The sequence below is a fragment of the Tyto alba genome, unplaced genomic scaffold (assembly GCF_018691265.1).
Source record: "Tyto alba isolate M040663 unplaced genomic scaffold, T.alba_DEE_v4.0 Super-Scaffold_44, whole genome shotgun sequence".
NCBI classification, from domain to species: Eukaryota; Metazoa; Chordata; class Aves; order Strigiformes; family Tytonidae; genus Tyto; species Tyto alba.
The window spans coordinates 2141892-2154213 of record NW_024881320.1 but is presented as its reverse complement, the minus strand read 5'-3'; the positions used below and the strand labels follow the sequence as shown (position 1 = coordinate 2154213).

The window sequence follows — 12322 nt, the reverse complement described above, 5'->3', positions numbered from 1 at the left end:
TAGAGTCTACAAATGTCATGTGCCATCTCAGGAGACCTGAATGTAAGTTAAAGACAAACGACTGGAGGTTTCAGAGTCTAAGGTTGGTGCCTCACAGATGCAGTACTCACCCCGAGCCCTGCAGCTCCTCGAGGTTGGAGGCGTTCCACTCAGACCCCTGCAACAGCCACAAAACACACATTTCAAAGGAGCCCCAGAGTCTCCCTTCCTCCCGAGGCTCTGCAATCCCCTCAGCCCCTGCAATCTTCCTTAGCTGCTGAGCGAAATATTGGTAACCAGCCTCTGAAACAGGAATATGGCACCAGGGCAGCCAGTGCTGCAGCTCAGCACAGAGATGCCCCGTCCCAAACACGCAGGGACCTCCTGAACGAGAGGACAAGGGCATTACATCCTCACCTAGGGAGTTAGGACTGAGAGCATCCCAAATCACTGTCCCCAGCTGCTCTGGATTTTTAATCACAGCGATAGATAGTGCAGGAAAAGAAAAGGATTATGTGTGGCATGACTGGGATCACAGGTATATGAGAAGTGAGGCAAAATCTGAAAGCTATGGGGGTGGTTACACCTTGGATCCCTTCCCATACCTGCAAAACAGAAAGCTAAAAAGGCTTCAAAAAGCAGGTTTTGCCCTCAGACATGAGCACTTCCTCTGGCTCTCTCCAGAACAAAAAAAAAAAAAAGAAAAACCAAACCAAACCCAAGCATAACAGACGCAAATGCGTTCATCTCAAGCAAGTCTTTGTTCCAGATGGCAGCGCCTGGTTTTGCTTGGAGTACCATCTAGTGGCAGAAGATCAGACAAAACACACACTGATCCTTGCTCCTGCACAAGCTGGAGCAGCACATGGCCTTCAGCCTTACTCCTTGCACACTTCTGGCCATGCCTACAGAACAACAGAGGCTCAATCGAGAAAACCACTCCAGTGACCCTAATCAGAGTCACAGAGCAAAAGGCCGTCACGCCGGGGCAGCATCCGCAGCGAGACCCTGTATTTGTCATAAAGTACAATCTCCATTGCTAGAAATAGAAGATGAACGTGCACAGAGAGAACTCGAGCTATGCCATGGTACATCCTGAAACAGGATCAACCTGCCAGGAAAGAACCATTATGCCACATCCCAGGAACAAGAACATAGCCAGAAAATAAAGGGCTTCTCTACTGTGGGCTTTTGCAAGCAATATGGCTCCTGGAGTAAAGTCTGCACCAACGGTGGGACAGCGGGCTGTACCTCCTGCCCGCGCCGCAGGTGTCAGCCTTGACGCCAAATCCAGCTTCCTCCAAAGCCAGTCACTTGTCAGATCACTCCCACTGAGCCTCCCGCTATTCTGGAGCTCCTAACACGACAGCTTACCAGATATAAATGATCAAAAATCAGAGACGGTTTGTCCATCTGACCCAGGATAAGCAGCATTTCATTGTCTATAAATTCCTTGAATTCCTTCAAGTTGCAATTCATGTGTTTCTCCAGCTCATTTCGTATCTGCAGAGCAGAAAACAAAGGATGCCACCTAGAATCATCTCTGTTCAACAGAAACATTTGTCGGCACTCCTTTGCAAAACATTTTTTCTGTACTTCATTAAAAACAGCAAGAGGGATTTGACCTTTAGGAGACAAGGAATCTCACTACAGGCATCCCTCCAAGTATCCTAGGCCCCCAGATTGAAGATCTGTAAATAAAGCTTCAGATAACATTCAAGTGCAAAAAAAAAAAAAAAAAAAAAAAAAGTATTTTGGGGTTCCTGCTACTTAAAAATCATTCAAGAGATAAAAAACAAGACCTTGGAGAGCAGCTAACAAAAAAATGCAAAAGTCGCTAGAAGCAAGGAGTGAATAATGGCAGCAGAGTTGGTGGAGAGAGAGCTTTCCAGTACTCTCCCATTTTAAAACACTTTTCCAGTCGGCTCACTGCACCTCAGCTACAGAAGGTGCAATGCAAAGCAGCACAACTTTGCTTAACCCCCCCATGGAAAATGGTTGCAGCAAAATCAAAGCATCCTGACTGCACCAAGAGTTAAGAACACGTACACAGACAGACCAGCTTATGCCTACAACTGGTAACGCTGCTGTTACACAAGAGTGTATCTGAAGCTTCCAGTGCTGAGCTTTAGGAAGGAGAGCCCTGCACGTGAATAGCCTCCTTTGACAAACAAACAAACAAAAACCCAGCTCAGAAAGAACTACTTCCATTTACTCTGAATATGTCTGCACTGCGGCTGGACGTATTTACACCGGCCTGTGGGATGGATCCAAACTAGCTTTAGCCGTGACTTGTGATTTTCCACCCACAAACTCACTAGCAAAATGCCGTCTGCAAGCCCCTCTGACATTCAGCAAAGGAAATAAAACCTTAAAACGAAGCCGACAGGGGAAAGGAAGGCGCACACTTTGCTCTGCACTGTCCGTGAGCAACTGAAGATCAGGACGCTCACGTCATACAGCTGCGAGGCCACCAGCTGCACCTTTGGAGAGTGCTGCCTTTGCTTGTGCAATTCACGGGGATGCACTGAGGAAGAAGCGTCTGCAGATTCACTGCCTGGGACATGCCTGCGTGTGCTACAACCAACCGTAGCGCAGGCATCACCTCTGACGCCACTTTGCTGGCAAAGGACCAGGCACTCTGCACTTGAAAGTCACATCCTTGTTACTAAGGTCTTGAAAAATGCACTCTGATGCTGGTATTATCCTGATTTCCCTGCTGGGGAAGCAGAGGTATAGCAAAGAGCAGAGCCCTTGTGGAACAGCTGGAAATGCGCACACAAGAGGCAGTGACACCTCATCATGTGGTGGCTCCTCACCAGCACAGCACTCTCTGGAAACGGAGTCTAGCAAGAAGAGGAAGATGGCAGGAATTTTTATATTTACCTCCTTAGAAGTCACATTTTCCAGGTCTTTGCTCATCATGATGCTCCGGAGTTTGGCTTTAATGAGCCGTTCTGTTCGTTCTCTTTCAGTTGGCCTGAAAAGAAAAAAGAGGGGATGTCTCCAGGCTGGCAGTAGCACACAGTGCAGCTCACACACTACAGAGGAGCAGTGGTAAAGACTTGCATTAAAAGCAATTTTTATGAGAATAATGGAAGAAAAACATTTGAAGACATTTATGAAAAGAAAAGAAATTAACCACTGGAGGAGGAAAAGGGAGAAGGGAAGAATTCTCTTGTGAACCAAGGCAACTTTTTCTAATAAAATTCAGAACTGACTTGTCAACAAACAGGGCTGGAGAGTCGGGGCGGGTGGACTCCAGGTCCTGCATCGCATTCCACTCGTTGATGCAGCTCTGGTCGGAGCTGATGCAGCTTTCGTAATACGTGGCCCACACCAAGGCCATCCCACCTGGGAAGTAGTTGTACCTTCTTGCAACTTCACAGGCTTTATGGAGGATCTGTAAAGCAGACCTGCAAGTTTGGAGAACACATTTGTGCAGACGTGAGCAGCAGGAACAGACAGAGCGGGATCTGAGAGATTTTCACAGAGAAAAAACTATTTTCAGCATCGCTGCAGTTTGCTTTTTGAGAGCAGATGATTCATTGTATCAGAGTTCAAAGAGGGCACAAACTGCACCTTAGAGGCCTCCTCAAGAGCCGGTCCAAGGCAGAGGCCGAGATCTTCTCCTGATTAACAGGCAAGCATAAGGCACAAGTTGCTCTGGGATCTAATCATTAGCTAACTTGTAAAGCCAGACCAAAGAAAAATAAAGAACATGGACAATATTCAAACCACCCTCAGCAAGGAGTCAAATGCATATTTACCAGCATTCTTGGCCCCTGACACGCTCCAGGGACAAGGCCCAGATTGGGTCATTTGTTTTTGCAAATTCTAGCATTACTACTTCTTTCCTTCCCTCCTCATTTTTTTCTTTTCTATTTTTTTCCCCCCGCTTCTTTCAAGGCTCCACTCCGAAGATGTCATTGTACTGAACACATTAACCACATCTAAGGCTGCCAACAGGAGGGGCTGAGTTCAAAAATGACAGGAACAAGAGTTTCATTTGTTTCTGTACCAAATCATCCCTAGCACGACATCCTTCTCTACATCTGTATCTTTTCCCCATCAGATGCCGCAAGGACAGGGATCTCTCGAGGCTCCAACAGGAGCCAGCAAACTGCCCAGCCCGAGAGAGATGCATGTGTTCTGTGCGGGGCTGGGTAGCAGCCTCTTCAAGGAGGAATTCGCTGGCACAGCTGCTGCTGATTCAGCCACCTCTGCTTCAGTGTTTTGGAATCCCTGCACATGGGAGGGGTGACAGGAGCTGAAAGGTGAACAGGCACCCGGGGCGGCACGGAAAGTTTCCATGCAGCAGAAACCCCAGCCCGGCCCCAGTAACGAGGCAGAACACAGGGAATGCCATCAGATTGGCAACGGGTCCTGCGACTCCTCCTTCAGCCAGTTAGAAAAATATGCAGAGAGAAGACAGACTGGGTTTGCAGCCTGATGAATTCAAGTTGGTCTTTCTCATATTTATTCATCTCACCAGGGCCATTTCCCTTATACTGGAGAGCACAGAGCTGCTCTGAGCAGAAGCAGAAGATCCTGTTTTGGGATCAGTATTCTCACAGTGCCTTTACAGTACTGCTACCTGCTGACACAGGGAAGCAGCATCTCTGCTGCAGCTCACTAAATACCAATTATGGAGAATGCTAGAATGCAGTTTGTTTATTTGTTTTTAATTTATTCACAGAAATGGCAGTCTCTTTCTCAGTAAAGCTAATTAACACACATACCACATGGCTTGCACCGACACTGGCTTGAAGATGTGCATTCTCCCTGCGGTGCTCACGCTGAAGCCACTAACAGAGAGAGGAAGAGGAAAAAAAAAACACTCAGAAACTGCTCTTCTCTGCTTCACAAGCTGCACTCTACAAACAGCTACTGCAAGGCAGCTATAGGGGCACTCACAGTCAAAAAGAATCAAGGGTGAGAATTTGTATCACTGATTTTCCAACATCCTCCCAAATAAGAACGGCAAGCGGACACCCTTCCCAGCGCGGGCTGCCAGGAATGGGAGCTCCACCCCTCGGGGGGATTTCAGAGAACATTCACTGGGTATCACAGGTTCCACCGAGCAGTTTGAGGGCAGCAAGACAAAAACTCACTGTCTGAATAAGAGGACTGCAGCCATGAATCCAAAATGGGAACTTCATTTGCAAGGTGATGGAGAATCTCTCCTAGAGCAGCCCCCAAGTAGAGAAGGACATTCACATTTATCCTTTTAATGTGGTTTCTTACCCATCACCGTCAAGATGGATTTTAGTATCACTCCACAGACGAAGAACCATTCCTATAGTGCAGCTTTTACTGGAAGAGAGATTGTTATACAGGATGTTAAATATAGGCCACAATGCGGTCACACCAATATCCTAAATTATTAATACTCTTTAATTTTTAAAACCCTCAAGTCTTGCTCTAGTAATTCCTAGTAATGTCTTAGGCCATCAAATACATAACACACAAGGAGACTGGCAGCTGAAGTCTGAAGGTCTGCTCTGATATTAGCAAGCCGATTGCTCTACAGGGCTGGAAAAATGTTACTGGAGCAAGAATCAAAATTACCAGCTCTTCTCTCCCCCTCCAGAGCCTGCCAGAAAGCCCGGCAGTACTTGCCCCAACATCCTTCCGGTTCTCTCACCCTCATAAGCTCAGTGCAAGGCAGTTCCCCAACAGCACCTAAAAGCAGATCACAGTGATCTGGCTGCAGAGGTTCAGCTCACTAAAGCGGGGCACAAAGCAAGCGCTGGTAGGTGGCAGCGCAGCCGCCTGCCCTTTCCAAAGAGCACCCAAGGGGCCTTTCAAAGGACTGCCTGTTCGATTTTCACTTCATCACTCTGGCTGGTAGAAAAGACAAAAATGGATTTTATGAGTTTACCTAACCCAAAAGAACACTTTAATTTCAGAGAAGCAATCTGGCAAGAAAACCATACTATAATGGGGTCCAGTAACTTTCAACTAGTAAATAATTAAGCTACCGAGATATTAAAGTTTTAAAGGAAATTCGGATGCATACAGCAACAGCCAGTTAGCAAAGAACTCGGGTTTTGTTTTGTTCTTTTCCTTTCTTTTTTAAGCCTTCAGCTGCTTTCTACAGCAGATCAAAGGATCTGACAGGCCAGTTTGAACACACATGTGGACAATGTGCACTTTAGAGCTTTGTGAGAAAAAAAATGTTTTTTATTAAACACATGTAAAGGGAATAAAACCCACAAAAGCACCCAGCTAGTCAAACTGTCAGCAGTCAGAACACTTACAGCTCAGCAGTGACATTTCAGCCCCAACGCTGAGCCATGGAGTCACTCAATGAAGCTGCTAATGCAGCTGACTTCTTTATGCATGAGACTTACCCTTAATTAGCAAAAACTTTGTCTTTCAGGGGAGGCAGTAACTGAAACAGCAGCTAACCTTACAGTCAGAACGGATTTGTCATAACTTTTCCATCTTTCCTCTTGTCTTACATCAGTAATCACCAGCAGCAAATTGTTGCAAGGTTGTTTGGGATATGAAGATGACATAGCAAACATTCACTGCTGTTGCACACCAAGTGTGCCCTGAGGAAACGCTACATTAGGACTTCCTCTTTAACACTAACAGCAGTAGTTTAACAGCAGATATAAAGGGCAGCATCAAAGCCAATGACAATAATCTTACTAGGAAGGCATGGCTACAAGTTCCCCTACACGTCTCGTTGCAGTGCAAAAGCTCCCCCCTTCCACTTACAGCAATGGAGACAGTCACTAAGGTTTTCCAAAAAGAAAACAAAAGTGACCCTGGCTGTGCCAGCACAACATGGCAGCCTGCTAAATCATTGGAGAACAGAAACAACTGCCTGGGAGCTCTGACTTCTAACTCCAGCTCTGCCAAACCAGCCCTGTCTCTCCGAGCCAAGAGCTTTTCTTCCTTGGTTTACTCACCTAGAACTGGAGTAATGTGAGAGGGTCTGCAATAACAAAATATTTTATTTGCCTTTCAAAATATTACGTGCTCTTATCAGTTTGATAAAAGAAACAGCTCATTACTGACATGTTTGTTGGTTTTGGAGGTACTTTTGCAGTATTGTTTTTTGATGTTATTTGGCAACTAAGTTCCCCTTCCGTCACACCCCCCCCCCCCCAAAAAAAAAACCCCTCAGCTCCACTGCATCATACTGTCAACAGATTTGAAGTCTGGTGGATAGAATAAGTTCCAGTTCTGCAAATGTGTCTGCAAAAGTATTCTGTAGCCAGCAGACAGCAAACTATCACAGCTGAGGTAGATGCCACGCAGCCCTACAGATGAATTACACGTGAATGCTTTCTCTACAACTGCCCACAGATTCCAAGGAGACTGAAAGCCTATTGGAACAAAAATCACCCTCTTGTCCTCATAACTGGTCAGAAAACTCAACACATGTCCTTTCTCTTGCTAGAATTTGTAAGTACATGTAAACCAGCTGCCTGGGGACAGTTTGGTGTTGACAGGCTTTCCAGAGAACCCAGCCTGCCTGATTTCCAAGCCCAGCCTCGCCTTAGACATACCTCTCCTTGCTGGAGAAATCCACACCCAGCAGAATATTCTCTTCTGTGTCCTGGCGTCCGCTGCTGTATACAACCACCATGTACCGGACACGGTCTGTCCACACACTTTCCAAACGGACAGCCTAGAAAAAGGTCATCAAGCTCTGCAAACTAGCGTTTGGATAATTATTACTTCCATTGCCACCTAAAGTTTTTTTAAGGTGTCATTGAGCCCAAAAGCTTTATTTAGCTGCAGTATGAAAGACACAGGGAGAGACAGTCCATCTTCCAGCAAGGCTAGTTGCCAGTTTGACTCGGCATCGGGTGGGGAGAAGATTAGCCTAGGTTACCTGCCCCAGTTCAGACAAATACTAAAAAATGTAACCTGAAGATTTGTTCTGAAGAAGTTCAACTAGAAATTCAGTGAAAACATTGGTCTTGCACTGAACTGAAAACAAAGGCAGGATCAGAGGATTCTTCCACTCACAAGCCTTCGCTGAAATATGTTAGTCATGCTGGAGGGAATAACTGACGTTGCCTTTTCTGCAGTGACTTTTAGAGCCTCTGCAGATTTCTTTAAAAGAAAGCCCAGCTCCACTTGGACACAACTTCAAGACTGACTTAAGAGTGTCCACTAGCATTAGCAAGCTCCTGTCTCTTCTCCTGAATCAGTGTTCATCAGCTGACTGGAAAAGGAAATCAAACAAAACAAACACACTTCAGACAGATCAGTTTCCTGACCCAACTCATTACCTGGATGTAAGGACCAAGGCAAAAAGCATGGACAGGAAAACACAGTAGGGCTGGCTGGTTGCTGACACTGAAGGCTAGGATTTGGCAATGTTTTTCATGAACCTCTGCAGGTCTGTTTCAAACACCTCCAACAGAAAGGAGAGCAAAAAAAGTGCATCTTTCCTTACCAGTTTGATCCTATCCTCACAGCGAAGGAGGTTGATCATCACCTGGAGGTGCTGAGGCAAATCACCTGCAAAGAAAGCAGAGAAATAATCAGAAAGGGTCTCAGTTGCTGCACTAAGAATGGGTACAGTCTTGAACTTCAGTGAAACTGGACATTTCCAAGTCAAAAAATACCATTTAAGGGAGGCCAATTAATTTTGCTGCCCCAGATAATAGTAACAGAAGCGAGCAGCTTGGATGACCATTATCTGGCTGTGTGAGAACTCAGCCTTATGGTATTTGGAAGCTACTAGATATATTGAGACCACCTGTGACTGGCTCAAATGAGGATACTCTTCTTCCTTTTACAGCATTGTGGAAAAGACAAAGATATGGGCACTGAGGACAGGGGAGAAAGAGGCAGGAGAAACAACTAATTTTTTGAAAAAAGGAGCAAAGATAAAAAGAAAAACTTTGACTTGTGAAACACACACAGCACCGTGGGATCAGCCCCACTGGCCTTATGGAGGGTATAATCTGAACACGAGAAACTTCGGAGAAGGGCGGGCTGCAGGAGAGGCCCGGTTTAGGTGATGGGTCCCTTTTATCTCAAACAAAGTGCTGCTCATGCAACAAGTCCCTTAAGGCTCCAGAGCAGCGGGTACATTTCTGTTTGGTGAAAGCAAGCAAAAGGAACAAGGAATCTACAAGAAAACAAAACAAGTTCACATCTAATAACTCGGTAATGCACTCATAACTTTCCATACAAGATAAAATTCCTTCCGTAGGATGTTTGCTGGGTATATGAAATTGCTGACAATTAAAGAAACCCAAAGCCAAGCTTGGCATTCAAACACCCTCTTTGTGCTTGGAGTGTTTACTAAGCAGCAGACACACAGTACCACACTGTGCCTTTCCCACATGCTCCTGCTCTCAAAATGCCCCAGTGATCTTATTTCTTCTTTCTCAGTAATCACTTATTCCAAAACTGTCAAAAGACAGAAGGCATAAAAACACTGGGTAAGTAGAATCCACTTTTCTGAACCCCCTATGTACTTATCAATCCTCATGTACATTCACCACACAACTCCCTGCCGTTCCTTCCCACCAGTTTGGCACACTGGAGGGGACTGGGGGAAGGAGGACAGTCTGTTCTTAAACTGTGATAAACTCTTACAGGCCAGATTGTGATGAATTAACTGAAAAGGGGATTCTCCTGAAACAGGGAAAGGGGATACAAAGAGCTAAGAAATGTGTATCTATCCAGAGACCCAAATCCCGTTAAAATGTTCCTTACTCTTACCAGCAACATCAAACAAACCCAGCGACAGGTAATTTCAAAAGAACAAATACTGTCAGCTGGCACTGAAAGTCCCAAACTTCAGATTATTGGAGGCTGGGAGAGCACTCAGAGGAATGTCCCTGCCGTGCTGAATCAGGATCTCGATCACTACAGAAGAGGTGCTAGAGCCCTGTGACTCAGCCCATCCAATTTTCCTCCCCACAGGCCAAAGGGGAAGGCAAAGATCAAATCACTGAAGCATAAGTGACATTTCTTCATTTGCGGCTGTGGAAAACAGCGATACATATTCAGCACAGACCTTCTGGCTCAGCAGGCTTCCCTGCCTGAAGAATGCCATGCTGAATGCCACAATGTCTGCAGAGAATAAATTTCTACTCCAATTACAGTTCTGAGATAACGACAAAAGTCGAAACAAAGACTCAATAATCAGATGCTCCCATTTGAAGCAAGTGGGCTGAAAACCCAGTTTTGCCCAGCAGGTTGGACAAGGCCCACTGTGACAATTAGAGCAGTCACCCAGCCACCCACACGTGTTATCAGCCTGTCCGTGTGGACGGGGTGAGCAGCACAGCAAGAGGGAAAAAGAATTTCAGTAGGTGATTTAATCTACTACCTGCATGTTTGTGAGGATGCTGAAGACTTCGCTGGCCCTGGGAGCTGTTTCCTTGTTGTAAGAAAAGGGCTGCGCCTTTCACCATGAAAAAGCTCTCGCTTAGGCTGGAAAACAAATGACAGAAGAAGTCAACTGAAAGGAAGTATCAGCAAAATGTGAGCTCAGGTCTGTATGCCTAGGAAAGGAAGGGCTTCCCCTCAGTAAAACGTAGTAGAATTTTGTCATGAGAAGCTGCTCCCAAAAATCTGATCCTGCCGATTGCATTGCATGGCTCCAGGATTATTCATGGATTATTCACGTGTCATTTTCCACCAACATTTTATTACTTGGCCATTGCAGGAGATACCTGCCTGAGCTGTCATGGGCTGGAAATTACTTTATCATTTGATTATCAAATTCTGCAACTTTAAAACACTAGAGGGTAAGACTTTTTACAGGCTTAGACCTGTAAAATGACTGAAGATCTGGTTCCGAGTCAATCAGTTCCTCCTAATTTCAATTCTTGAGATTTCTTTGGAATGCAACAACAAGAACATGCAACCATAAACCATCTGTAGATTTAAAGAGGAAGGGAGGGCAGATGAAACCTGCACATCACAAGAGAAAGGAAACTGCACTGAAACCTCAGGGGAGAAAACAACTGACACAATAGCATAGATTTTGCTTTGCTCTGGCTAGATATAGCTGTCCTGGAAAACACTACTGATAAGAAGGCAGGTCGCAGTATGTGCAAATACGTAATGATATTTCCACAGAGTCAAATGACACACAGGCCCCAGAATATAACTAAAGAAAAGGCTGAACAAAATCAGTAGTTATGGTAAGCACCAGCACAAGCCTAATTACATAGTACCATGATGCACTCGTGAGGGTTTCAGAAATAGGCTTGGACATAAGCAGTAAAGTTAGCATTTCCCACAGGGCTGAAAATCAACATCCACTAAGCTACCTTTTAGTTGGCCACAGTAACTGCATACACTGCATTTCCTACACGGCGCAAAACATCACAAGAGACATTCCTTGCTACAAAGCCCAATTTTCTGCTGCCCTACACTTTCAAACATAGATCATCATTAATTACTGTCTGCTATCTCCTAAATATAAATGCTCCATTACGAGACTGTGCTACACGGGAGTTACTTCTGTTACAGAAAATGATCCCACAGGAGTTACTACTCCCAGCACTCGTCTATTCCGTACTTTATGTGGTGTCTTTGCCTTTGGGCAGAAGCGAGCACTAATGCTCCATTCCACCTTAGTGTTTTTGTGAAGACAGACACGAATTTCACGTGTTTCCAGCTTTTGCTGCAAGTTCAGCTTCACCCTTCTCTGATAACCCAGCCAAAGTTCCCAGCCAAAGCTTCCTCATTTTTCAACTGAATCTTCAAGGTGCAAAATTCCCAGAAAAATCTGGATCAGGTTTAAATTAGAGATTTCAGCTGCTTTTAAGAAACAAACTAAAATTTTCGCCTAAGTTCCAGGCTCCACAAGTCATATATCAGATCCATAAAATGCCAGCAGGACAACTGCACTCTAATTAAAACCAGCTTTTCTCCATTTGCACTCCCACAGTATTCTAGCACTCACCACTCGCTTTGCTAGCAAGTTGTGTCAGAACAGGAGCCGCGCAGTTTGCTTGTGATCCGAGACGCCGGCTCTGCTCTGCCTGGCACACGCGCTAACGGCAAGAATTGCTGCTAACGGGAATTTGGTTCATTCCATAAGTGAGCCAGGAAGAGTCTCGTTTCCTTCACACACCAGATCTCACAGGAAAGCGTTAAAAAAGGCCAGGAGTTACACAAAAGCAGTGACACCAACACAATGTATAGGATATTCAACTAGGTAACACCCTTATGCACACTCCTCTCTTTTTTTCATCCAGAGGAAGGGAATGGTTAGGTAATGCACGAGGAGATAATTCACAGTATTCCCGTCCCAAGGATTTTGAGAAACATTTATTTGGGAAAGTGAAAAAGCATCCCAAAGGATATTCTCTTATCCCCAATAAAGCACTGACTGGGATTT

General features: G+C 45.3%; 1 protein-coding gene across 8 annotated transcripts in view; it reads right to left on the bottom strand.

The window, feature by feature from the left end:
* Nucleotides 1-12322, bottom strand: part of SSH1 (slingshot protein phosphatase 1) — a 41608-nt gene that overhangs the window by 9345 nt on the left and 19941 nt on the right. For 6 of the 8 annotated variants that reach the window (XM_032984839.2, XM_032984843.2, XM_032984842.2 and 3 more), the window contains 9 exons: nucleotides 10298-10401; nucleotides 8405-8469; nucleotides 7506-7627; nucleotides 5227-5295; nucleotides 4722-4787; nucleotides 3201-3395; nucleotides 2866-2959; nucleotides 1354-1482; nucleotides 111-157 (listed from right to left, as the gene is read on the bottom strand). In XM_032984839.2, coding sequence (XP_032840730.2) covers nucleotides 111-157; nucleotides 1354-1482; nucleotides 2866-2959; nucleotides 3201-3395; nucleotides 4722-4787; nucleotides 5227-5295; nucleotides 7506-7627; nucleotides 8405-8469; nucleotides 10298-10401 — 891 coding nt within the window. The other 2 variants (XM_032984841.2, XM_042805202.1) reach the window with 2 other exon arrangements.